Source organism: Passer domesticus, chromosome 5 (genome assembly GCF_036417665.1).
Source record: "Passer domesticus isolate bPasDom1 chromosome 5, bPasDom1.hap1, whole genome shotgun sequence".
Taxonomy (NCBI): domain Eukaryota; kingdom Metazoa; phylum Chordata; class Aves; order Passeriformes; family Passeridae; genus Passer; species Passer domesticus.
Window position 1 is genome coordinate 54334031 of NC_087478.1, and position 24622 is coordinate 54358652.

The following is a 24622-nucleotide window of genomic DNA, read 5'->3' on the forward strand; positions in this document are numbered from 1 at the left end:
TTTTTATTATATCTTACTCTTACATATGCTAATTGATATGCTTTCTTGCATATAATATGAATACAGGGGATATATATATCTATATAGATACAAATTAAAAATCTAGACCTTTATATATACAAAATATCAGGTCAGCTGCAACACAGTTGCAGGTACAATGCTGACCTAAAGTTTTCCCATGCAAGAACAAGGAGAAACACCATCCATTATCTGATCCCAAACACTGCCCAGGGATGGTGGAGTCTCTCTCCCAGAGACAGTCAAGAATCTTGATCGGAACGCAATCCTTTGTAGTGCACGGCGGGAAGACCTGGCTGGAGCAGCCCTGGATCAATTGATACCACCAGTGGTCCTTTCAAACATTCCCTCATCTGGCATTCTGAGTTCCCCAGCACAATTACAAGATGTTCTGCAGTAGAAAGATGCATTTTGGGTCACCAGTTCCAGATACATTGATCTTTCTGTGCAGAAACAGGCACAGCTCCAAAGACTGCAGTGATGAACCGCCTTTGAAGAGTCACAGGCTGGTGCTGCTGGCCTTCCCCCTGCTTCCTACCCAAAAATGCTCAACCCCATCAGCACCATCAGTAAGCTCTAGACAGCTGGAACACCCCCTTACATTGATGGTGACCCCAGCGCCTACCCTTCCCTTCCTGTCCCTTCTGCAGTGTTACAAATATATATAAAACGGAGGGAGAATATTAGAGGGGGCCATAGAGTCGGCAATTCGGGCAGTCTGTTCCTTCCGAATACCGCAGGCAGTGGGAGAAGAAAGAGGGTGATGCACCTGGGAATTAGGATAAAAAAGGAAGCTTCGCCCTTGTCCTGAGTCTCAACAATTCCAGACACGCCATGGGAAATGTCCCTTGGCCTCTCCCTCTACTCCAATAACATTACAGGACTCCTCTGTGTCTTTCCTGGATCCAACCGCTGGTGGTGTGAAGGTTTTTGCACACAGGGAGACACCCTTCTCCTTCAGTGCCCATTCTCCAGCTCTTCTCTGCTTTCTCACGCACCTAGAAGCCCGTGTCCTTACTGCTGCACGGATCTCCCACGGCTCTCTGCCAGCCGCACTCCAGAGCTCCCAGCTCCAGCTGGCAGGGCCTCAGCGCCCGTCCTCTGCCCTCCTTTCCTGACGGCCACAGCAGGCCCTGCTTGCTGCCCTCATGGTGGCACTCCTGGCCCCAGTGCTCTCCAAGGCCTTCTGCGGGGGCACCTTCCTGCGGCCTTTCAGTCCCTGCGCTAGGCCCAGCAGAGACCTGAGAGGGGCTGTGGACAAGGGCCTGCTGGGACAGCACCAGGCCCAGTGGCTTCCCACTGACAGCGGGCAGGCTTGGGCTGGAGATGTGCAAGAAATTCTCGCCTCTCAGGCTGCTGAGGCCCTGGCCCGCGCTGCCCACAGCAGCTGTGGCTGCCCCATCGCTGGCCGTGTTCCACGCCAGGCCGCACACGGCTTGGAGCAAGCTGGCCTAGTGCAAGGTGTCCCTGCCCTTGGCAGCAGGGTTGCAACAAGACCATTTCTAAGGACCCCTCCAAGGCAAGCTCCTCTGTGATTCTGTGATCACTGGGGCCGGGGGCAGCTGGGCTTGATTTCTCATTAGAACCAGTGCAGCACTGCATATTTGGCTGACTTCAAGGAGACTCTTCACAAGCCCAGCTTCACAACTTTTTGACTTTTACCATGTTTACAGGTCTGCTTAAGATCAATAAAGTCTTGCACCATCCACGTTCTGGAATATTGTAGTTTATTGAATCAAGAGCAAAGCAGTTTCCAGGTTGCTACTCGTCAATGCACTAACTATAGAGCATCATGGTGTGTCCCCAGCAGTCAGAGACACCATCTATGGCTTTACTGCTACGTCAAAAACCATTCTTCTATGCAATAAAGAAGATGTAATAGTTATGTGTCTTACATATGTATCTCTTTTATGAAAATCTTTCCAGCTATCAATGTGCTAAGAGCATGAATACATATCACAACTTAGAGTGGCACTAAATATTGGCTATATTGTATTCTCTAAACAAAATTACATATTTGACTGTTTCTAATCTCATCACGATATAAGAGTTACATAATCAGTATTGTTGATATTATTTGATTTTATTATATTTTACTCTTACATATGGTAATTGTTACGCTTTCTTGAATATAATATGAATAGAGGGGATATATATATATATATATATATATATATATATATCTATATATACACAAACTAAAAATCTAGACCTTTATATATACAAAATATCAGGTCAGCTGCAACACAGTTGCAGGTACAACGTTGACCTAATGTTTTCCCATGCGAGAACAAGGAGAAACAGCGTCCATTATCTGATCCCAAACACTGCCCAGGGATGGTGGAGTCTCTCTCCCAGAGACAGTCAAGAACCTTGATCGGAACGCAATCCTTTGTAGTGCACGGCGGGAAGACCTGGCTGGAGCAGCCCTGGATCAGTTGATACCACCAGTGGTCCTTTCAAACATTCCCTCATCTGGCATTCTGAGATCAGCATCTTTGCACAAGGTGAAGCTCTCAGAGGCAAAATGGACTCAAAGAAAGAGGTGGGAAAATAACAGCATTTTCCTCTTGCGTGGTCCTTGATCTTTGTAGCCAGCCTGGTCATCACTGGATGCAGTGCTGGGGAGAAATGATGAGACGACACTGCTGCTGTTGAGGGCATAGTGCTGCTACGCAGCGTTTTCCCTTCCCCCTCTGTAGCCCACATCGTAGCCTCTTTTCCCGTTTACTGAGAGCTGTTCTCTGCCACCACGTGTGAGCCTCACAAGCACAGCTCTGTGCAGGAGCAGCTCCTTCACTGTTCATTTTTAAGGATCCGTTTGAACCACTGGTGCAGATCCACGTACTGGCTCATGGCCTGGGAGTGGGCAACCGGATCCATCACCAGGTCATGGAAGAGATTGCACGACCCGGCCATTAGGACCTCTGGGGGCAAATGGATCCCCTCAGGAAGCCTCTGGTTGCCCACAATGAAGTGATTGAGGCGTCTCACTTCCACACACGTGCGCAGACTCTCGCTGATATCCATCAGCCGCCTCACAAAATGTCTCCTGCGCCACTGTGACACGGGTAAGACGCTCAGGATGTGCATGACGATGGTCTTCATGGTGTAGGTGGAGAAGCCTAAGCCCAGCTGAAGACGAGTGAAGAATTGCAGGCATTTCAGGTGCAAGCTGTCAGGGGGAGCCCGCCTGGCGATGTACCTGAAGAACTTCATCTCGGCCACGGCGTAGCTCTCCGGCCAGATTGTGCTTGAGGTGTGGGCTTGCCTAGGCTGACTGCTTGCAAAGACATCTGAGTTGCCTTGCCGCACCCCAAACAGCATCTCAATCTGGTAGCTTTCTGTGCCATTGGTCACCTTGAACCGGCAGGAGCGTCTGGAGGGCAGCAGCACTAAATGCCATTGGTGTGACTGAGGCAAAGCCGGCCAGATTGCTTTCACCAGCTGGTAGAACCAGCGAGCAGTTTTCTGCACATCCAGGTAGCAGCCCGTGCACAGGGTATCGAGGAGGCTGGGATCCTGACACCCCCTCAGCTCCTCCTCAGGGTGGTGCAGGAAGCATAGCGTGTTGTCATCCTGCTGCTCCCTCGTGCAGGTGCACTCCTGCTGCACGCGGATGTGGAAGTTCCTCAAGCGCCTCTGCCCTGCAGTGCCCAGCTCTAGGTGGAAGCTGTGTCCTCGGGGAGGTGTCATGGGTATGAGCACCTGGTACACAACATCCTGCTCACGGGGACTCCAACCTTCGAAGGCACTGCCCACCCCGATAGCTCCATGCAGCACTGGATAGAAACTGTCGGACAAGACCCGTCGAAAGTAATATGCAAAATGCTTCATCAAGGTTGTTGTCCACGCGCATCCTTTTTCCAGGTCCTGCTCAGGCCACTGTATGCGCTCCATTATGATTCTTCCAAAGTTATCGGCACGATCACGGTATTCTTCCGCTTCATTTCCAACATCATTGATGTTTGCTGCATTTGCAGCCTCATTGCCAACTTCATTTGCAGCAGCACCTTCTTCATTTGCAGCAGCACCTTCTTCATTTGCAGCAGCATTGTCGGCTTCCTGTGCATTGCCATCATCATTGTTGTTTTCCTCCCCATCCACGTTGTTGTCTCCTTCTTCTTCGTTTCCGACACCTTCTTCGTTTGCATCCACATTTTCCACTTCCTCTTCATATACATCATCACTTCCTTCTTCATGCTCCTGTCTCCTCAGGCTCCCTTTCCTCCACATATACCACAGTGCCAAGAGAAGGAGCAGGAGCCCAGCAAGAGCCCAGACGTGCCAGTGCTGCCAGGCAGGGCAGAGCAGATCTCCCCAGGCCCAGACACCCTGCTTCAGGGCCAGCTGCTCCACCTCCCGCTCCAGACGAATCCTCTCCTCTTCCTGGAGCTTGGCACGCACCTCCATTCGCAGACGTGTCGCCTTGTCCAAGCCATCACCCACGGGCTGTGGGTACTGGACTACACTTTGCAAGAGCAAGAGCCACAATACCCAGGTATCCATGGTCTGCAAGAGGATGGAGAGAGAAGGCCTTGAGAGAGGCTGTGAGGGAGGCAGCTGGCATTGGGGACAGCAGGGACGGGAATCCCAAGGATCTGGGAGCAGGAAGGACAGGACCCCAGAGAGCTGGCAAGAAGCCAGGCCTGTTCCGCTGCTCCAGCAGCTGCAGCAGCAGCAGCAGCAGCAGCAGCAGCAGCAGCAGCACGGTGCCCTGCCCAAGGCTCTGCCATGAGGGGCTGTCCCTGCATGCAGGGGGAAAAGCCAACCCCGGGTGCAGCATTTCTGCCCCAGCCCTTGTCCCCAGCCCAGCCTCCCCGCCCCACGTGTGCACTCACCGCTTGCCCAAGCAATACAGGGCCAGCGTTACCTTGCTGGGGCCTTGTGTAGCTGCCCCCATTGTGACATGGCGTAATGATGTCAGGGACGGCACAGTACACCACAGCCAGCCCAGCCCCGCCCTTTGTCCCCACCCCAGCTCAGACTCTTGGAGGGGCCCTGGGGTGGCAGGGCCAGCCTTTCCGTGAATCTTCTTCAAAGAACTTCTCTTGGTCTTTCTCTTGTCTTTCTTATCAGCGGCCCTCCATTGGCAATCTCACAGATATCCAGGGTGGAAGGCACCCTTGAGGATCATGGGGTCTAAAGCTTGACTCCGCACTGAGCTTCAGTTAAATCTCTGAGTCTATAAAAGGTGCACGTTGGTTTCAGGCTTGCTGCTTTTCTGAAGGATGAGCATGACAGCATCCTCTTGCTTCCCCACAACCACTTGTGTACCAGGCCTCTGGGAGAGCACTCATGTCTTCTGCTCCAGAAAGAGTTCCCCAGCACAATTACAAGATGTTCTGCAGTAGAAAGATGCATTTTGGGTCACCAGTTCCAGATACATTGATCTTTCTGTGCAGAAACAGGCACAGCTCCAAAGACTGCAGTGATGAACCGCCTTTGAAGAGTCACAGGCTGGTGCTGCTGGCCTTCCCCCTGCTTCCTACCCAAAAATGCTCAACCCCATCAGCACCATCAGTAAGCTCTAGACAGCTGGAACCCCCCCTTACATTGATGGTGACCCCAGCGCCTACCCTTCCCTTCCTGTCCCTTCTGCAGTGTTACAAATATATATAAAACGGAGGGAGCATATTAGCGGGGGCCATAGAGTCGGCAATTCGGGCAGTCTGTACCTTCCGAATACCGCAGGCAGTGGGAGAAGAAAGAGGGTGATGCACCTGGGAATTAGGATAAAAAAGGAAGCTTCGCCCTTGTCCTGAGTCTCAACAATTCCAGACACGCCATGGGAAATGTCCCTTGGCCTCTCCCTCTACTCCAGTAACATTACAGGACTCCTCTGTGTCTTTCCAGAATCCAACGGCTGGTGGTGTGAAGGTTTTTGCACACAGGGAGACACCCTTCTCCTTCAGTGCCCATTCTCCAGCTCTTCTCTGCTTTCTCACGCACCTAGAAGCCCGTGTCCTTGCCGCTGCACGGATCTCCCACGGCTCTCTGCCAGCCGCACTCCAGAGCTCCCAGCTCCAGCTGGCAGGGCCTCAGCGCCCGTCCTCTGCCCTCCTTTCCTGACGGCCACAGCAGGCCCTGCTTGCTGCCCTCATGGTGGCACTCCTGGCCCCAGTGCTCTCCAAGGCCTTCTGCGGGGGCACCTTCCTGCGGCCTTTCAGTCCCTGCGCTAGGCCCAGCAGAGACCTGAGAGGGGCTGTGGACAAGGGCCTGCTGGGACAGCACCAGGCCCAGTGGCTTCCCACTGACAGCGGGCAGGCTTGGGCTGGAGATGTGCAAGAAATTCTCGCCTCTCAGGCTGCTGAGGCCCTGGCCCGCGCTGCCCACAGCAGCTGTGGCTGCCCCATCGCTGGCCGTGTTCCACGCCAGGCCGCACACGGCTTGGAGCAAGCTGGCCTAGTGCAAGGTGTCCCTGCCCTTGGCAGCAGGGTTGCAACAAGACCATTTCTAAGGACCCCTCCAAGGCAAGCTCCTCTGTGATTCTGTGATCACTGGGGCCGGGGGCAGCTGGGCTTGATTTCTCATTAGAACCAGTGCAGCACTGCATATTTGGCTGACTTCAAGGAGACTCTTCACAAGCCCAGCTTCACAACTTTTTGACTTTTACCATGTTTACAGGTCTGCTTAAGATCAATAAAGTCTTGCACCATCCACGTTCTGGAATATTGTAGTTTATTGAATCAAGAGCAAAGCAGTTTCCAGGTTGCTACTCGTCAATGCACTAACTATAGAGCATCATGGTGTGTCCCCAGCAGTCAGAGACACCATCTATGGCTTTACTGCTACGTCAAAAACCATTCTTCTATGCAATAAAGAAGATGTAATAGTTATGTGTCTTACATATGTATCTCTTTTATGAAAATCTTTCCAGCTATCAATGTGCTAAGAGCATGAATACATATCACAACTTAGAGTGACACTAAATATTGGCTATATTGTATTCTCTAAACAAAATTACATATTTGACTGTTTCTAATCATATATCATCACGATATAAGAGTTACATCATTGGTATTGTTGATATAATTGGTTTTTATTATATCTTACTCTTACATATGCTAATTGATATGCTTTCTTGCATATAATATGAATACAGGGGATATATATATCTATATAGATACAAATTAAAAATCTAGACCTTTATATATACAAAATATCAGGTCAGCTGCAACACAGTTGCAGGTACAATGCTGACCTAAAGTTTTCCCATGCAAGAACAAGGAGAAACACCATCCATTATCTGATCCCAAACACTGCCCAGGGATGGTGGAGTCTCTCTCCCAGAGACAGTCAAGAACCTTGATCGGAACGCAATCCTTTGTAGTGCACGGCGGGAAGACCTGGCTGGAGCAGCCCTGGATCAATTGATACCACCAGTGGTCCTTTCAAACATTCCCTCATCTGGCATTCTGAGTTCCCCAGCACAATTACAAGATGTTCTGCAGTAGAAAGATGCATTTTGGGTCACCAGTTCCAGATACATTGATCTTTCTGTGCAGAAACAGGCACAGCTCCAAAGACTGCAGTGATGAACCGCCTTTGAAGAGTCACAGGCTGGTGCTGCTGGCCTTCCCCCTGCTTCCTACCCAAAAATGCTCAACCCCATCAGCACCATCAGTAAGCTCTAGACAGCTGGAACACCCCCTTACATTGATGGTGACCCCAGCGCCTACCCTTCCCTTCCTGTCCCTTCTGCAGTGTTACAAATATATATAAAACGGAGGGAGAATATTAGAGGGGGCCATAGAGTCGGCAATTCGGGCAGTCTGTTCCTTCCGAATACCGCAGGCAGTGGGAGAAGAAAGAGGGTGATGCACCTGGGAATTAGGATAAAAAAGGAAGCTTCGCCCTTGTCCTGAGTCTCAACAATTCCAGACACGCCATGGGAAATGTCCCTTGGCCTCTCCCTCTACTCCAATAACATTACAGGACTCCTCTGTGTCTTTCCTGGATCCAACCGCTGGTGGTGTGAAGGTTTTTGCACACAGGGAGACACCCTTCTCCTTCAGTGCCCATTCTCCAGCTCTTCTCTGCTTTCTCACGCACCTAGAAGCCCGTGTCCTTACTGCTGCACGGATCTCCCACGGCTCTCTGCCAGCCGCACTCCAGAGCTCCCAGCTCCAGCTGGCAGGGCCTCAGCGCCCGTCCTCTGCCCTCCTTTCCTGACGGCCACAGCAGGCCCTGCTTGCTGCCCTCATGGTGGCACTCCTGGCCCCAGTGCTCTCCAAGGCCTTCTGCGGGGGCACCTTCCTGCGGCCTTTCAGTCCCTGCGCTAGGCCCAGCAGAGACCTGAGAGGGGCTGTGGACAAGGGCCTGCTGGGACAGCACCAGGCCCAGTGGCTTCCCACTGACAGCGGGCAGGCTTGGGCTGGAGATGTGCAAGAAATTCTCGCCTCTCAGGCTGCTGAGGCCCTGGCCCGCGCTGCCCACAGCAGCTGTGGCTGCCCCATCGCTGGCCGTGTTCCACGCCAGGCCGCACACGGCTTGGAGCAAGCTGGCCTAGTGCAAGGTGTCCCTGCCCTTGGCAGCAGGGTTGCAACAAGACCATTTCTAAGGACCCCTCCAAGGCAAGCTCCTCTGTGATTCTGTGATCACTGGGGCCGGGGGCAGCTGGGCTTGATTTCTTGGTTCTCATTAGAACCAGTGCAGCACTGCATATTTGGCTGACTTCAAGGAGACTCTTCACAAGCCCAGCTTCACAACTTTTTGACTTTTACCATGTTTACAGGTCTGCTTAAGATCAATAAAGTCTTGCACCATCCACGTTCTGGAATATTGTAGTTTATTGAATCAAGAGCAAAGCAGTTTCCAGGTTGCTACTCGTCAATGCACTAACTATAGAGCATCATGGTGTGTCCCCAGCAGTCAGAGACACCATCTATGGCTTTACTGCTACGTCAAAAACCATTCTTCTATGCAATAAAGAAGATGTAATAGTTATGTGTCTTACATATGTATCTCTTTTATGAAAATCTTTCCAGCTATCAATGTGCTAAGAGCATGAATACATATCACAACTTAGAGTGGCACTAAATATTGGCTATATTGTATTCTCTAAACAAAATTACATATTTGACTGTTTCTAATCATATATCATCACGATATAAGAGTTACATCATTGGTATTGTTGATATAATTGGTTTTTATTATATCTTACTCTTACATATGCTAATTGATATGCTTTCTTGCATATAATATGAATACAGGGGATATATATATCTATATAGATACAAATTAAAAATCTAGACCTTTATATATACAAAATATCAGGTCAGCTGCAACACAGTTGCAGGTACAATGCTGACCTAAAGTTTTCCCATGCAAGAACAAGGAGAAACACCATCCATTATCTGATCCCAAACACTGCCCAGGGATGGTGGAGTCTCTCTCCCAGAGACAGTCAAGAATCTTGATCGGAACGCAATCCTTTGTAGTGCACGGCGGGAAGACCTGGCTGGAGCAGCCCTGGATCAATTGATACCACCAGTGGTCCTTTCAAACATTCCCTCATCTGGCATTCTGAGTTCCCCAGCACAATTACAAGATGTTCTGCAGTAGAAAGATGCATTTTGGGTCACCAGTTCCAGATACATTGATCTTTCTGTGCAGAAACAGGCACAGCTCCAAAGACTGCAGTGATGAACCGCCTTTGAAGAGTCACAGGCTGGTGCTGCTGGCCTTCCCCCTGCTTCCTACCCAAAAATGCTCAACCCCATCAGCACCATCAGTAAGCTCTAGACAGCTGGAACACCCCCTTACATTGATGGTGACCCCAGCGCCTACCCTTCCCTTCCTGTCCCTTCTGCAGTGTTACAAATATATATAAAACGGAGGGAGAATATTAGAGGGGGCCATAGAGTCGGCAATTCGGGCAGTCTGTTCCTTCCGAATACCGCAGGCAGTGGGAGAAGAAAGAGGGTGATGCACCTGGGAATTAGGATAAAAAAGGAAGCTTCGCCCTTGTCCTGAGTCTCAACAATTCCAGACACGCCATGGGAAATGTCCCTTGGCCTCTCCCTCTACTCCAATAACATTACAGGACTCCTCTGTGTCTTTCCTGGATCCAACCGCTGGTGGTGTGAAGGTTTTTGCACACAGGGAGACACCCTTCTCCTTCAGTGCCCATTCTCCAGCTCTTCTCTGCTTTCTCACGCACCTAGAAGCCCGTGTCCTTACTGCTGCACGGATCTCCCACGGCTCTCTGCCAGCCGCACTCCAGAGCTCCCAGCTCCAGCTGGCAGGGCCTCAGCGCCCGTCCTCTGCCCTCCTTTCCTGACGGCCACAGCAGGCCCTGCTTGCTGCCCTCATGGTGGCACTCCTGGCCCCAGTGCTCTCCAAGGCCTTCTGCGGGGGCACCTTCCTGCGGCCTTTCAGTCCCTGCGCTAGGCCCAGCAGAGACCTGAGAGGGGCTGTGGACAAGGGCCTGCTGGGACAGCACCAGGCCCAGTGGCTTCCCACTGACAGCGGGCAGGCTTGGGCTGGAGATGTGCAAGAAATTCTCGCCTCTCAGGCTGCTGAGGCCCTGGCCCGCGCTGCCCACAGCAGCTGTGGCTGCCCCATCGCTGGCCGTGTTCCACGCCAGGCCGCACACGGCTTGGAGCAAGCTGGCCTAGTGCAAGGTGTCCCTGCCCTTGGCAGCAGGGTTGCAACAAGACCATTTCTAAGGACCCCTCCAAGGCAAGCTCCTCTGTGATTCTGTGATCACTGGGGCCGGGGGCAGCTGGGCTTGATTTCTCATTAGAACCAGTGCAGCACTGCATATTTGGCTGACTTCAAGGAGACTCTTCACAAGCCCAGCTTCACAACTTTTTGACTTTTACCATGTTTACAGGTCTGCTTAAGATCAATAAAGTCTTGCACCATCCACGTTCTGGAATATTGTAGTTTATTGAATCAAGAGCAAAGCAGTTTCCAGGTTGCTACTCGTCAATGCACTAACTATAGAGCATCATGGTGTGTCCCCAGCAGTCAGAGACACCATCTATGGCTTTACTGCTACGTCAAAAACCATTCTTCTATGCAATAAAGAAGATGTAATAGTTATGTGTCTTACATATGTATCTCTTTTATGAAAATCTTTCCAGCTATCAATGTGCTAAGAGCATGAATACATATCACAACTTAGAGTGGCACTAAATATTGGCTATATTGTATTCTCTAAACAAAATTACATATTTGACTGTTTCTAATCTCATCACGATATAAGAGTTACATAATCAGTATTGTTGATATTATTTGATTTTATTATATTTTACTCTTACATATGGTAATTGTTACGCTTTCTTGAATATAATATGAATAGAGGGGATATATATATATATATATATATATATATATATATATACACAAACTAAAAATCTAGACCTTTATATATACAAAATATCAGGTCAGCTGCAACACAGTTGCAGGTACAACGTTGACCTAATGTTTTCCCATGCGAGAACAAGGAGAAACAGCGTCCATTATCTGATCCCAAACACTGCCCAGGGATGGTGGAGTCTCTCTCCCAGAGACAGTCAAGAACCTTGATCGGAACGCAATCCTTTGTAGTGCACGGCGGGAAGACCTGGCTGGAGCAGCCCTGGATCAGTTGATACCACCAGTGGTCCTTTCAAACATTCCCTCATCTGGCATTCTGAGATCAGCATCTTTGCACAAGGTGAAGCTCTCAGAGGCAAAATGGACTCAAAGAAAGAGGTGGGAAAATAACAGCATTTTCCTCTTGCGTGGTCCTTGATCTTTGTAGCCAGCCTGGTCATCACTGGATGCAGTGCTGGGGAGAAATGATGAGACGACACTGCTGCTGTTGAGGGCATAGTGCTGCTACGCAGCGTTTTCCCTTCCCCCTCTGTAGCCCACATCGTAGCCTCTTTTCCCGTTTACTGAGAGCTGTTCTCTGCCACCACGTGTGAGCCTCACAAGCACAGCTCTGTGCAGGAGCAGCTCCTTCACTGTTCATTTTTAAGGATCCGTTTGAACCACTGGTGCAGATCCACGTACTGGCTCATGGCCTGGGAGTGGGCAACCGGATCCATCACCAGGTCATGGAAGAGATTGCACGACCCGGCCATTAGGACCTCTGGGGGCAAATGGATCCCCTCAGGAAGCCTCTGGTTGCCCACAATGAAGTGATTGAGGCGTCTCACTTCCACACACGTGCGCAGACTCTCGCTGATATCCATCAGCCGCCTCACAAAATGTCTCCTGCGCCACTGTGACACGGGTAAGACGCTCAGGATGTGCATGACGATGGTCTTCATGGTGTAGGTGGAGAAGCCTAAGCCCAGCTGAAGACGAGTGAAGAATTGCAGGCATTTCAGGTGCAAGCTGTCAGGGGGAGCCCGCCTGGCGATGTACCTGAAGAACTTCATCTCGGCCACGGCGTAGCTCTCCGGCCAGATTGTGCTTGAGGTGTGGGCTTGCCTAGGCTGACTGCTTGCAAAGACATCTGAGTTGCCTTGCCGCACCCCAAACAGCATCTCAATCTGGTAGCTTTCTGTGCCATTGGTCACCTTGAACCGGCAGGAGCGTCTGGAGGGCAGCAGCACTAAATGCCATTGGTGTGACTGAGGCAAAGCCGGCCAGATTGCTTTCACCAGCTGGTAGAACCAGCGAGCAGTTTTCTGCACATCCAGGTAGCAGCCCGTGCACAGGGTATCGAGGAGGCTGGGATCCTGACACCCCCTCAGCTCCTCCTCAGGGTGGTGCAGGAAGCATAGCGTGTTGTCATCCTGCTGCTCCCTCGTGCAGGTGCACTCCTGCTGCACGCGGATGTGGAAGTTCCTCAAGCGCCTCTGCCCTGCAGTGCCCAGCTCTAGGTGGAAGCTGTGTCCTCGGGGAGGTGTCATGGGTATGAGCACCTGGTACACAACATCCTGCTCACGGGGACTCCAACCTTCGAAGGCACTGCCCACCCCGATAGCTCCATGCAGCACTGGATAGAAACTGTCGGACAAGACCCGTCGAAAGTAATATGCAAAATGCTTCATCAAGGTTGTTGTCCACGCGCATCCTTTTTCCAGGTCCTGCTCAGGCCACTGTATGCGCTCCATTATGATTCTTCCAAAGTTATCGGCACGATCACGGTATTCTTCCGCTTCATTTCCAACATCATTGATGTTTGCTGCATTTGCAGCCTCATTGCCAACTTCATTTGCAGCAGCACCTTCTTCATTTGCAGCAGCACCTTCTTCATTTGCAGCAGCATTGTCGGCTTCCTGTGCATTGCCATCATCATTGTTGTTTTCCTCCCCATCCACGTCGTTGTCTCCTTCTTCTTCGTTTCCGACACCTTCTTCGTTTGCATCCACATTTTCCACTTCCTCTTCATATACATCATCACTTCCTTCTTCATGCTCCTGTCTCCTCAGGCTCCCTTTCCTCCACATATACCACAGTGCCAAGAGAAGGAGCAGGAGCCCAGCAAGAGCCCAGACGTGCCAGTGCTGCCAGGCAGGGCAGAGCAGATCTCCCCAGGCCCAGACACCCTGCTTCAGGGCCAGCTGCTCCACCTCCCGCTCCAGACGAATCCTCTCCTCTTCCTGGAGCTTGGCACGCACCTCCATTCGCAGACGTGTCGCCTTGTCCAAGCCATCACCCACGGGCTGTGGGTACTGGACTACACTTTGCAAGAGCAAGAGCCACAATACCCAGGTATCCATGGTCTGCAAGAGGATGGAGAGAGAAGGCCTTGAGAGAGGCTGTGAGGGAGGCAGCTGGCATTGGGGACAGCAGGGACGGGAATCCCAAGGATCTGGGAGCAGGAAGGACAGGACCCCAGAGAGCTGGCAAGAAGCCAGGCCTGTTCCGCTGCTCCAGCAGCTGCAGCAGCAGCAGCAGCAGCAGCAGCAGCAGCAGCAGCAGCAGCAGCAGCACGGTGCCCTGCCCAAGGCTCTGCCATGAGGGGCTGTCCCTGCATGCAGGGGGAAAAGCCAACCCCGGGTGCAGCATTTCTGCCCCAGCCCTTGTCCCCAGCCCAGCCTCCCCGCCCCACGTGTGCACTCACCGCTTGCCCAAGCAATACAGGGCCAGCGTTACCTTGCTGGGGCCTTGTGTAGCTGCCCCCATTGTGACATGGCGTAATGATGTCAGGGACGGCACAGTACACCACAGCCAGCCCAGCCCCGCCCTTTGTCCCCACCCCAGCTCAGACTCTTGGAGGGGCCCTGGGGTGGCAGGGCCAGCCTTTCCGTGAATCTTCTTCAAAGAACTTCTCTTGGTCTTTCTCTTGTCTTTCTTATCAGCGGCCCTCCATTGGCAATCTCACAGATATCCATGGTGGAAGGCACCCTTGAGGATCATGGGGTCTAAAGCTTGACTCCGCACTGAGCTTCAGTTAAATCTCTGAGTCTATAAAAGGTGCACGTTGGTTTCAGGCTTGCTGCTTTTCTGAAGGATGAGCATGACAGCATCCTCTTGCTTCCCCTCAACCACTTGTGTACCAGGCCTCTGGGAGAGCACTCATGTCTTCTGCTCCAGAAAGAGTTCCCCAGCACAATTACAAGATGTTCTGCAGTAGAAAGATGCATTTTGGGTCACCAGTTCCAGATACATTGATCTTTCTGTGCAGAAACAGGCACAGCTCCAAAGACTGCAGTGATGAACCGCCTTTGAAGAGTCACAGGCTGGTGCTGCTGGCCTTCCCCCTGCTTCCTACCCAAAAATGCTCAACCCCATCAGCACCATCAGTAAGCTCTAGACAGCTGGAACACCCCCTTACATTGATGGTGACCCCAGCGCCTACCCTTCCCTTCCTGTCCCTTCTGCAGTGTTACAAATATATATAAAACGGAGGGAGAATATTAGAGGGGGCCATAGAGTCGGCAATTCGGGCAGTCTGTTCCTTCCGAATACCGCAGGCAGTGGGAGAAGAAAGAGGGTGATGCACCTGGGAATTAGGATAAAAAAGGAAGCTTCGCCCTTGTCCTGAGTCTCAACAATTCCAGACACGCCATGGGAAATGTCCCTTGGCCTCTCCCTCTACTCCAATAACATTACAGGACTCCTCTGTGTCTTTCCTGGATCCAACCGCTGGTGGTGTGAAGGTTTTTGCACACAGGGAGACACCCTTCTCCTTCAGTGCCCATTCTCCAGCTCTTCTCTGCTTTCTCACGCACCTAGAAGCCCGTGTCCTTGCCGCTGCACGGATCTCCCACGGCTCTCTGCCAGCCGCACTCCAGAGCTCCCAGCTCCAGCTGGCAGGGCCTCAGCGCCCGTCCTCTGCCCTCCTTTCCTGACGGCCACAGCAGGCCCTGCTTGCTGCCCTCATGGTGGCACTCCTGGCCCCAGTGCTCTCCAAGGCCTTCTGCGGGGGCACCTTCCTGCGGCCTTTCAGTCCCTGCGCTAGGCCCAGCAGAGACCTGAGAGGGGCTGTGGACAAGGGCCTGCTGGGACAGCACCAGGCCCAGTGGCTTCCCACTGACAGCGGGCAGGCTTGGGCTGGAGATGTGCAAGAAATTCTCGCCTCTCAGGCTGCTGAGGCCCTGGCCCGCGCTGCCCACAGCAGCTGTGGCTGCCCCATCGCTGGCCGTGTTCCACGCCAGGCCGCACACGGCTTGGAGCAAGCTGGCCTAGTGCAAGGTGTCCCTGCCCTTGGCAGCAGGGTTGCAACAAGACCATTTCTAAGGACCCCTCCAAGGCAAGCTCCTCTGTGATTCTGTGATCACTGGGGCCGGGGGCAGCTGGGCTTGATTTCTCATTAGAACCAGTGCAGCACTGCATATTTGGCTGACTTCAAGGAGACTCTTCACAAGCCCAGCTTCACAACTTTTTGACTTTTACCATGTTTACAGGTCTGCTTAAGATCAATAAAGTCTTGCACCATCCACGTTCTGGAATATTGTAGTTTATTGAATCAAGAGCAAAGCAGTTTCCAGGTTGCTACTCGTCAATGCACTAACTATAGAGCATCATGGTGTGTCCCCAGCAGTCAGAGACACCATCTATGGCTTTACTGCTACGTCAAAAACCATTCTTCTATGCAATAAAGAAGATGTAATAGTTATGTGTCTTACATATGTATCTCTTTTATGAAAATCTTTCCAGCTATCAATGTGCTAAGAGCATGAATACATATCACAACTTAGAGTGGCACTAAATATTGGCTATATTGTATTCTCTAAACAAAATTACATATTTGACTGTTTCTAATCATATATCATCACGATATAAGAGTTACATCATTGGTATTGTTGATATAATTGGTTTTTATTATATCTTACTCTTACATATGCTAATTGATATGCTTTCTTGCATATAATATGAATACAGGGGATATATATATCTATATAGATACAAATTAAAAATCTAGACCTTTATATATACAAAATATCAGGTCAGCTGCAACACAGTTGCAGGTACAATGCTGACCTAAAGTTTTCCCATGCAAGAACAAGGAGAAACACCATCCATTATCTGATCCCAAACACTGCCCAGGGATGGTGGAGTCTCTCTCTCCCAGAGACAGTCAAGAACCTTGATCGGAACGCAATCCTTTGTAGTGCACGGCGGGAAGACCTGGCTGGAGCAGCCCTGGATCAATTGATACCACCAGTGGTCCTTTCAAACATTCCCTCATCTGGCATTCTGAGTTCCCCAGCACAATTACAAGATGTTCTGCAGTAGAAAGATGCATTTTGGGTCACCAGTTCCAGATACATTGATCTTTCTGTGCAGAAACAGGCACAGCTCCAAAGACTGCAGTGATGAACCGCCTTTGAAGAGTCACAGGCTGGTGCTGCCGGCCTTCCCCCTGCTTCCTACCCAAAAATGCTCAACCCCATCAGCACCATCAGTAAGCTCTAGACAGCTGGAACACCCCCTTACATTGATGGTGACCCCAGCGCCTACCCTTCCCTTCCTGTCCCTTCTGCAGTGTTACAAATATATATAAAACGGAGGGAGAATATTAGAGGGGGCCATAGAGTCGGCAATTCGGGCAGTCTGTTCCTTCCGAATACCGCAGGCAGTGGGAGAAGAAAGAGGGTGATGCACCTGGGAATTAGGATAAAAAAGGAAGCTTCGCCCTTGTCCTGAGTCTCAACAATTCCAGACACGCCATGGGAAATGTCCCTTGGCCTCTCCCTCTACTCCAATAACATTACAGGACTCCTCTGTGTCTTTCCTGGATCCAACCGCTGGTGGTGTGAAGGTTTTTGCACACAGGGAGACACCCTTCTCCTTCAGTGCCCATTCTCCAGCTCTTCTCTGCTTTCTCACGCACCTAGAAGCCCGTGTCCTTGCTGCTGCACGGATCTCCCACGGCTCTCTGCCAGCCGCACTCCAGAGCTCCCAGCTCCAGCTGGCAGGGCCTCAGCGCCCGTCCTCTGCCCTCCTTTCCTGACGGCCACAGCAGGCCCTGCTTGCTGCCCTCATGGTGGCACTCCTGGCCCCAGTGCTCTCCAAGGCCTTCTGCGGGGGCACCTTCCTGCGGCCTTTCAGTCCCTGCGCTAGGCCCAGCAGAGACCTGAGAGGGGCTGTGGACAAGGGCCTGCTGGGACAGCACCAGGCCCAGTGGCTTCCCACTGACAGCGGGCAGGCTTGGGCTGGAGATGTGCAAGAAATTCTCGCCTCTCAGGCTGCTGAGGCCCTGGCCCGCGCTGCCCACAGCAGCTGTGGCTGCCCCATCGCTGGCCGTGTTCCACGCCAGGCCGCACACGGCTTGGAGCAAGCTGGCCTAGTGCAAGGTGTCCCTGCCCTTGGCAGCAGGGTTGCAACAAGACCATTTCTAAGGACCCCTCCAAGGCAAGCTCCTCTGTGATTCTGTGATCACTGGGGCCGGGGGCAGCTGGGCTTGATTTCTTGGTTCTCATTAGAACCAGTGCAGCACTGCATATTTGGCTGACTTCAAGGAGACTCTTCACAAGCCCAGCTTCACAACTTTTTGACTTTTACCATGTTTACAGGTCTGCTTAAGATCAATAAAGTCTTGCACCATCCACGTTCTGGAATATTGTAGTTTATTGAATCAAGAGCAAAGCAGTTTCCAGGTTGCTACTCGTCAATGCACTAACTATAGAGCATCATGGTGTGTCCCCAGCAGTCAGAGACACCATCTATGGCTTTACTGCTACGTCAAAAACCATTCTTCTATGCAATAAAGAAGATGTAATAGTTATGTGTCTTACATATGTATCTCTTTTATGAAAATCTTTCCAGCTATCAATGTGCTAAGAGCATGAATACATATCACAACTTAGAGTGGCACTAAATATTGGCTATATTGTATTCTCTAAACAAAATTACATATTTGACTGTTTCTAATCTCATCACGATATAAGAGTTACATAATCAGTATTGTTGATATTATTTGATTTTATTATATTTTACTCTTACATATGGTAATTGTTACGCTTTCTTGAATATAATATGAATAGAGGGGATATATATATATATATATATATATATATCTATATATACACAAACTAAAAATCTAGACCTTTATATATACAAAATATCAGGTCAGCTGCAACACAGTTGCAGGTACAACGTTGACCTAATGTTTTCCCATGCGAGAACAAGGAGAAACAGCGTCCATTATCTGATCCCAAACACTGCCCAGGGATGGTGGAGTCTCTCTCCCAGAGACAGTCAAGAACCTTGATCGGAACGCAATCCTTTGTAGTGCACGGCGGGAAGACCTGGCTGGAGCAGCCCTGGATCAGTTGATACCACCAGTGGTCCTTTCAAACATTCCCTCATCTGGCATTCTGAGATCAGCATCTTTGCACAAGGTGAAGCTCTCAGAGGCAAAATGGACTCAAAGAAAGAGGTGGGAAAATAACAGCATTTTCCTCTTGCGTGGTCCTTGATCTTTGTAGCCAGCCTGGTCATCACTGGATGCAGTGCTGGGGAGAAATGATGAGACGACACTGCTGCTGTTGAGGGCATAGTGCTGCTACGCAGCGTTTTCCCTTCCCCCTCTGTAGCCCACATCGTAGCCTCTTTTCCCGTTTACTGAGAGCTGTTCTCTGCCACCACGTGTGAGCCTCACAAGCACAGCTCTGTGCAGGAGCAGCTCCTTCACTGTTCATTTTTAAGGATCCGTTTGAACCACTGGTGCAGATCCACGTACTGGCTCATGGCCTGGGAGTGGGCAACCGGATCCATCACCAGGTCATGGAAGAGATTGCACGACCCGGCCATTAGGACCTCTGGGGGCAAATGGATCCCCTCAGGAAGCCTCTGGTTGCCCACAATGAAGTGATTGAGGCGTCTCACTTCCACACACGTGCGCAGACTCTCGCTGATATCCATCAGCCGCCTCACAAAATGTCTCCTGCGCCACTGTGACACGGGTAAGACGCTCAGGATGTGCATGACGATGGTCTTCATGGTGTAGGTGGAGAAGCCTAAGCCCAGCTGAAGACGAGTGAAGAATTGCAGGCATTTCAGGTGCAAGCTGTCAGGGGGAGCCCGCCTGGCGATGTACCTGAAGAACTTCATCTCGGCCACGGCGTAGCTCTCCGGCCAGATTGTGCTTGAGGTGTGGGCTTGCCTAGGCTGACTGCTTGCAAAGACATCTGAGTTGCCTTGCCGCACCCCAAACAGCATCTCAATCTGGTAGCTTTCTGTGCCATTGGTCACCTTGAACCGGCAGGAGCGTCTGGAGGGCAGCAGCACTAAATGCCATTGGTGTGACTGAGGCAAAGCCGGCCAGATTGCTTTCACCAGCTGGTAGAACCAGCGAGCAGTTTTCTGCACATCCAGGTAGCAGCCCGTGCACAGGGTATCGAGGAGGCTGGGATCCTGACACCCCCTCAGCTCCTCCTCAGGGTGGTGCAGGAAGCATAGCGTGTTGTCATCCTGCTGCTCCCTCGTGCAGGTGCACTCCTGCTGCACGCGGATGTGGAAGTTCCTCAAGCGCCTCTGCCCTGCAGTGCCCAGCTCTAGGTGGAAGCTGTGTCCTCGGGGAGGTGTCATGGGTATGAGCACCTGGTACACAACATCCTGCTCACGGGGACTCCAACCTTCGAAGGCACTGCCCACCCCGATAGCTCCATGCAGCACTGGATAGAAACTGTCGGACAAGACCCGTCGAAAGTAATATGCAAAATGCTTCATCAAGGTTGTTGTCCACGCGCATCCTTTTTCCAGGTCCTGCTCAGGCCACTGTATGCGCTCCATTATGATTCTTCCAAAGTTATCGGCACGATCACGGTATTCTTCCGCTTCATTTCCAACATCATTGATGTTTGCTGCATTTGCAGCCTCATTGCCAACTTCATTTGCAGCAGCACCTTCTTCATTTGCAGCAGCACCTTCTTCATTTGCAGCAGCATTGTCGGCTTCCTGTGCATTGCCATCATCATTGTTGTTTTCCTCCCCATCCACGTCGTTGTCTCCTTCTTCTTCGTTTCCGACACCTTCTTCGTTTGCATCCACATTTTCCACTTCCTCTTCATATACATCATCACTTCCTTCTTCATGCTCCTGTCTCCTCAGGCTCCCTTTCCTCCACATATACCACAGTGCCAAGAGAAGGAGCAGGAGCCCAGCAAGAGCCCAGACGTGCCAGTGCTGCCAGGCAGGGCAGAGCAGATCTCCCCAGGCCCAGACACCCTGCTTCAGGGCCAGCTGCTCCACCTCCCGCTCCAGACGAATCCTCTCCTCTTCCTGGAGCTTGGCACGCACCTCCATTCGCAGACGTGTCGCCTTGTCCAAGCCATCACCCACGGGCTGTGGGTACTGGACTACACTTTGCAAGAGCAAGAGCCACAATACCCAGGTATCCATGGTCTGCAAGAGGATGGAGAGAGAAGGCCTTGAGAGAGGCTGTGAGGGAGGCAGCTGGCATTGGGGACAGCAGGGACGGGAATCCCAAGGATCTGGGAGCAGGAAGGACAGGACCCCAGAGAGCTGGCAAGAAGCCAGGCCTGTTCCGCTGCTCCAGCAGCTGCAGCAGCAGCAGCAGCAGCAGCAGCAGCAGCAGCAGCAGCAGCAGCAGCAGCAGCACGGTGCCCTGCCCAAGGCTCTGCCATGAGGGGCTGTCCCTGCATGCAGGGGGAAAAGCCAACCCCGGGTGCAGCATTTCTGCCCCAGCCCTTGTCCCCAGCCCAGCCTCCCCGCCCCACGTGTGCACTCACCGCTTGCCCAAGCAATACAGGGCCAGCGTTACCTTGCTGGGGCCTTGTGTAGCTGCCCCCATTGTGACATGGCGTAATGATGTCAGGGACGGCACAGTACACCACAGCCAGCCCAGCCCCGCCCTTTGTCCCCACCCCAGCTCAGACTCTTGGAGGGGCCCTGGGGTGGCAGGGCCAGCCTTTCCGTGAATCTTCTTCAAAGAACTTCTCTTGGTCTTTCTCTTGTCTTTCTTATCAGCGGCCCTCCATTGGCAATCTCACAGATATCCATGGTGGAAGGCACCCTTGAGGATCATGGGGTCTAAAGCTTGACTCCGCACTGAGCTTCAGTTAAATCTCTGAGTCTATAAAAGGTGCACGTTGGTTTCAGGCTTGCTGCTTTTCTGAAGGATGAGCATGACAGCATCCTCTTGCTTCCCCACAACCACTTGTGTACCAGGCCTCTGGGAGAGCACTCATGTCTTCTGCTCCAGAAAGAGTTCCCCAGCACAATTACAAGATGTTCTGCAGTAGAAAGATGCATTTTGGGTCACCAGTTCCAGATACATTGATCTTTCTGTGCAGAAACAGGCACAGCTCCAAAGACTGCAGTGATGAACCGCCTTTGAAGAGTCACAGGCTGGTGCTGCTGGCCTTCCCCCTGCTTCCTACCCAAAAATGCTCAACCCCATCAGCACCATCAGTAAGCTCTAGACAGCTGGAACCCCCCCTTACATTGATGGTGACCCCAGCGCCTACCCTTCCCTTCCTGTCCCTTCTGCAGTGTTACAAATATATATAAAACGGAGGGAGCATATTAGCGGGGGCCATAGAGTCGGCAATTCGGGCAGTCTGTTCCTTCCGAATACCGCAGGCAGTGGGAGAAGAAAGAGGGTGATGCACCTGGGAATTAGGATAAAAAAGGAAGCTTCGCCCTTGTCCTGAGTCTCAACAATTCCAGACACGCCATGGGAAATGTCCCTTGGCCTCTCCCTCTACTCCAGTAACATTACAGGACTCCTCTGTGTCTTTCCAGAATCCAACGGCTGGTGGTGTGAAGGTTTTTGCACACAGGGAGACACCCTTCTCCTTCAGTGCCCATTCTCCAGCTCTTCTCTGCTTTCTCACGCACCTAGAAGCCCGTGTCCTTGCCGCTGCACGGATCTCCCACGGCTCTCTGCCAGCCGCACTCCAGAGCTCCCAGCTCCAGCTGGCAGGGCCTCAGCGCCCGTCCTCTGCCCTCCTTTCCTGACGGCCACAGCAGGCCCTGCTTGCTGCCCTCATGGTGGCACTCCTGGCCCCAGTGCTCTCCAAGGCCTTCTGCGGGGGCACCTTCCTGCGGCCTTTCAGTCCCTGCGCTAGGCCCAGCAGAGACCTGAGAGGGGCTGTGGACAAGGGCCTGCTGGGACAGCACCAGGCCCAGTGGCTTCCCACTGACAGCGGGCAGGCTTGGGCTGGAGATGTGCAAGAAATTCTCGCCTCTCAGGCTGCTGAGGCCCTGGCCCGCGCTGCCCACAGCAGCTGTGGCTGCCCCATCGCTGGCCGTGTTCCACGCCAGGCCGCACACGGCTTGGAGCAAGCTGGCCTAGTGCAAGGTGTCCCTGCCCTTGGCAGCAGGGTTGCAACAAGACCATTTCTAAGGACCCCTCCAAGGCAAGCTCCTCTGTGATTCTGTGATCACTGGGGCCGGGGGCAGCTGGGCTTGATTTCTTGGTTCTCATTAGAACCAGTGCAGCACTGCATATTTGGCTGACTTCAAGGAGACTCTTCACAAGCCCAGCTTCACAACTTTTTGACTTTTACCATGTTTACAGGTCTGCTTAAGATCAATAAAGTCTTGCACCATCCACGTTCTGGAATATTGTAGTTTATTGAATCAAGAGCAAAGCAGTTTCCAGGTTGCTACTCGTCAATGCACTAACTATAGAGCATCATGGTGTGTCCCCAGCAGTCAGAGACACCATCTATGGCTTTACTGCTACGTCAAAAACCATTCTTCTATGCAATAAAGAAGATGTAATAGTTATGTGTCTTACATATGTATCTCTTTTATGAAAATCTTTCCAGCTATCAATGTGCTAAGAGCATGAATACATATCACAACTTAGAGTGGCACTAAATATTGGCTATATTGTATTCTCTAAACAAAATTACATATTTGACTGTTTCTAATCTCATCACGATATAAGAGTTACATAATCAGTATTGTTGATATTATTTGATTTTATTATATTTTACTCTTACATATGGTAATTGTTACGCTTTCTTGAATATAATATGAATAGAGGGGATATATATATATATATATATATATATATATATCTATATATACACAAACTAAAAATCTAGACCTTTATATATACAAAATATCAGGTCAGCTGCAACACAGTTGCAGGTACAACGTTGACCTAATGTTTTCCCATGCGAGAACAAGGAGAAACAGCGTCCATTATCTGATCCCAAACACTGCCCAGGGATGGTGGAGTCTCTCTCCCAGAGACAGTCAAGAACCTTGATCGGAACGCAATCCTTTGTAGTGCACGGCGGGAAGACCTGGCTGGAGCAGCCCTGGATCAGTTGATACCACCAGTGGTCCTTTCAAACATTCCCTCATCTGGCATTCTGAGATCAGCATCTTTGCACAAGGTGAAGCTCTCAGAGGCAAAATGGACTCAAAGAAAGAGGTGGGAAAATAACAGCATTTTCCTCTTGCGTGGTCCTTGATCTTTGTAGCCAGCCTGGTCATCACTGGATGCAGTGCTGGGGAGAAATGATGAGACGACACTGCTGCTGTTGAGGGCATAGTGCTGCTACGCAGCGTTTTCCCTTCCCCCTCTGTAGCCCACATCGTAGCCTCTTTTCCCGTTTACTGAGAGCTGTTCTCTGCCACCACGTGTGAGCCTCACAAGCACAGCTCTGTGCAGGAGCAGCTCCTTCACTGTTCATTTTTAAGGATCCGTTTGAACCACTGGTGCAGATCCACGTACTGGCTCATGGCCTGGGAGTGGGCAACCGGATCCATCACCAGGTCATGGAAGAGATTGCACGACCCGGCCATTAGGACCTCTGGGGGCAAATGGATCCCCTCAGGAAGCCTCTGGTTGCCCACAATGAAGTGATTGAGGCGTCTCACTTCCACACACGTGCGCAGACTCTCGCTGATATCCATCAGCCGCCTCACAAAATGTCTCCTGCGCCACTGTGACACGGGTAAGACGCTCAGGATGTGCATGACGATGGTCTTCATGGTGTAGGTGGAGAAGCCTAAGCCCAGCTGAAGACGAGTGAAGAATTGCAGGCATTTCAGGTGCAAGCTGTCAGGGGGAGCCCGCCTGGCGATGTACCTGAAGAACTTCATCTCGGCCACGGCGTAGCTCTCCGGCCAGATTGTGCTTGAGGTGTGGGCTTGCCTAGGCTGACTGCTTGCAAAGACATCTGAGTTGCCTTGCCGCACCCCAAACAGCATCTCAATCTGGTAGCTTTCTGTGCCATTGGTCACCTTGAACCGGCAGGAGCGTCTGGAGGGCAGCAGC

General features: G+C 51.4%; 2 protein-coding genes across 2 annotated transcripts; both read right to left on the reverse strand.

The window, feature by feature from the left end:
• Window positions 1-2814: 2814 nt before the first annotated feature.
• Window positions 2815-4921, reverse strand: LOC135301460 (inositol 1,4,5-trisphosphate receptor-interacting protein-like 1). The gene is made up of 3 exons (XM_064421614.1): window positions 4860-4921; window positions 4353-4489; window positions 2815-4241 (listed from the first exon to the last, which is right to left on the reverse strand). The coding sequence occupies exons 1-3, from the start codon at window positions 4919-4921 to the stop codon at window positions 2815-2817; spliced, it is 1626 nt and encodes a 541-aa protein (XP_064277684.1).
• A 7054-nt stretch (window positions 4922-11975) lies between these two features.
• Window positions 11976-14094, reverse strand: LOC135301461 (inositol 1,4,5-trisphosphate receptor-interacting protein-like 1). The gene is made up of 3 exons (XM_064421615.1): window positions 14033-14094; window positions 13514-13650; window positions 11976-13402 (listed from the first exon to the last, which is right to left on the reverse strand). Exons 1-3 carry the CDS (start codon window positions 14092-14094, stop codon window positions 11976-11978), a joined length of 1626 nt encoding a protein of 541 aa, XP_064277685.1.
• Window positions 14095-24622: the final 10528 nt, after the last annotated feature.

What these genes read in the sequence shown, in the direction of transcription:
- LOC135301460 (XM_064421614.1), bottom strand. Translation starts at nt 4,921, where the DNA reads ATGGGGGCAGCTACACAAGGCCCCAGCAAGGTAACGCTGGCCCTGTAT. An exon ending in CTGTATTGCTTGGGCAAGCG is followed by an intron (nt 4,490 to 4,859) that starts GTGAGTGCACAC and finishes GCTCTTGCAAAG; the next exon opens with TGTAGTCCAGTACCCACAGC. An exon ending in GCAGCTGGCCCTGAAGCAGG is followed by an intron (nt 4,242 to 4,352) that starts GTGTCTGGGCCT and finishes TGTGGAGGAAAG; the next exon opens with GGAGCCTGAGGAGACAGGAG.
- LOC135301461 (XM_064421615.1), bottom strand. Translation starts at nt 14,094, where the DNA reads ATGGGGGCAGCTACACAAGGCCCCAGCAAGGTAACGCTGGCCCTGTAT. An exon ending in CTGTATTGCTTGGGCAAGCG is followed by an intron (nt 13,651 to 14,032) that starts GTGAGTGCACAC and finishes GCTCTTGCAAAG; the next exon opens with TGTAGTCCAGTACCCACAGC. An exon ending in GCAGCTGGCCCTGAAGCAGG is followed by an intron (nt 13,403 to 13,513) that starts GTGTCTGGGCCT and finishes TGTGGAGGAAAG; the next exon opens with GGAGCCTGAGGAGACAGGAG.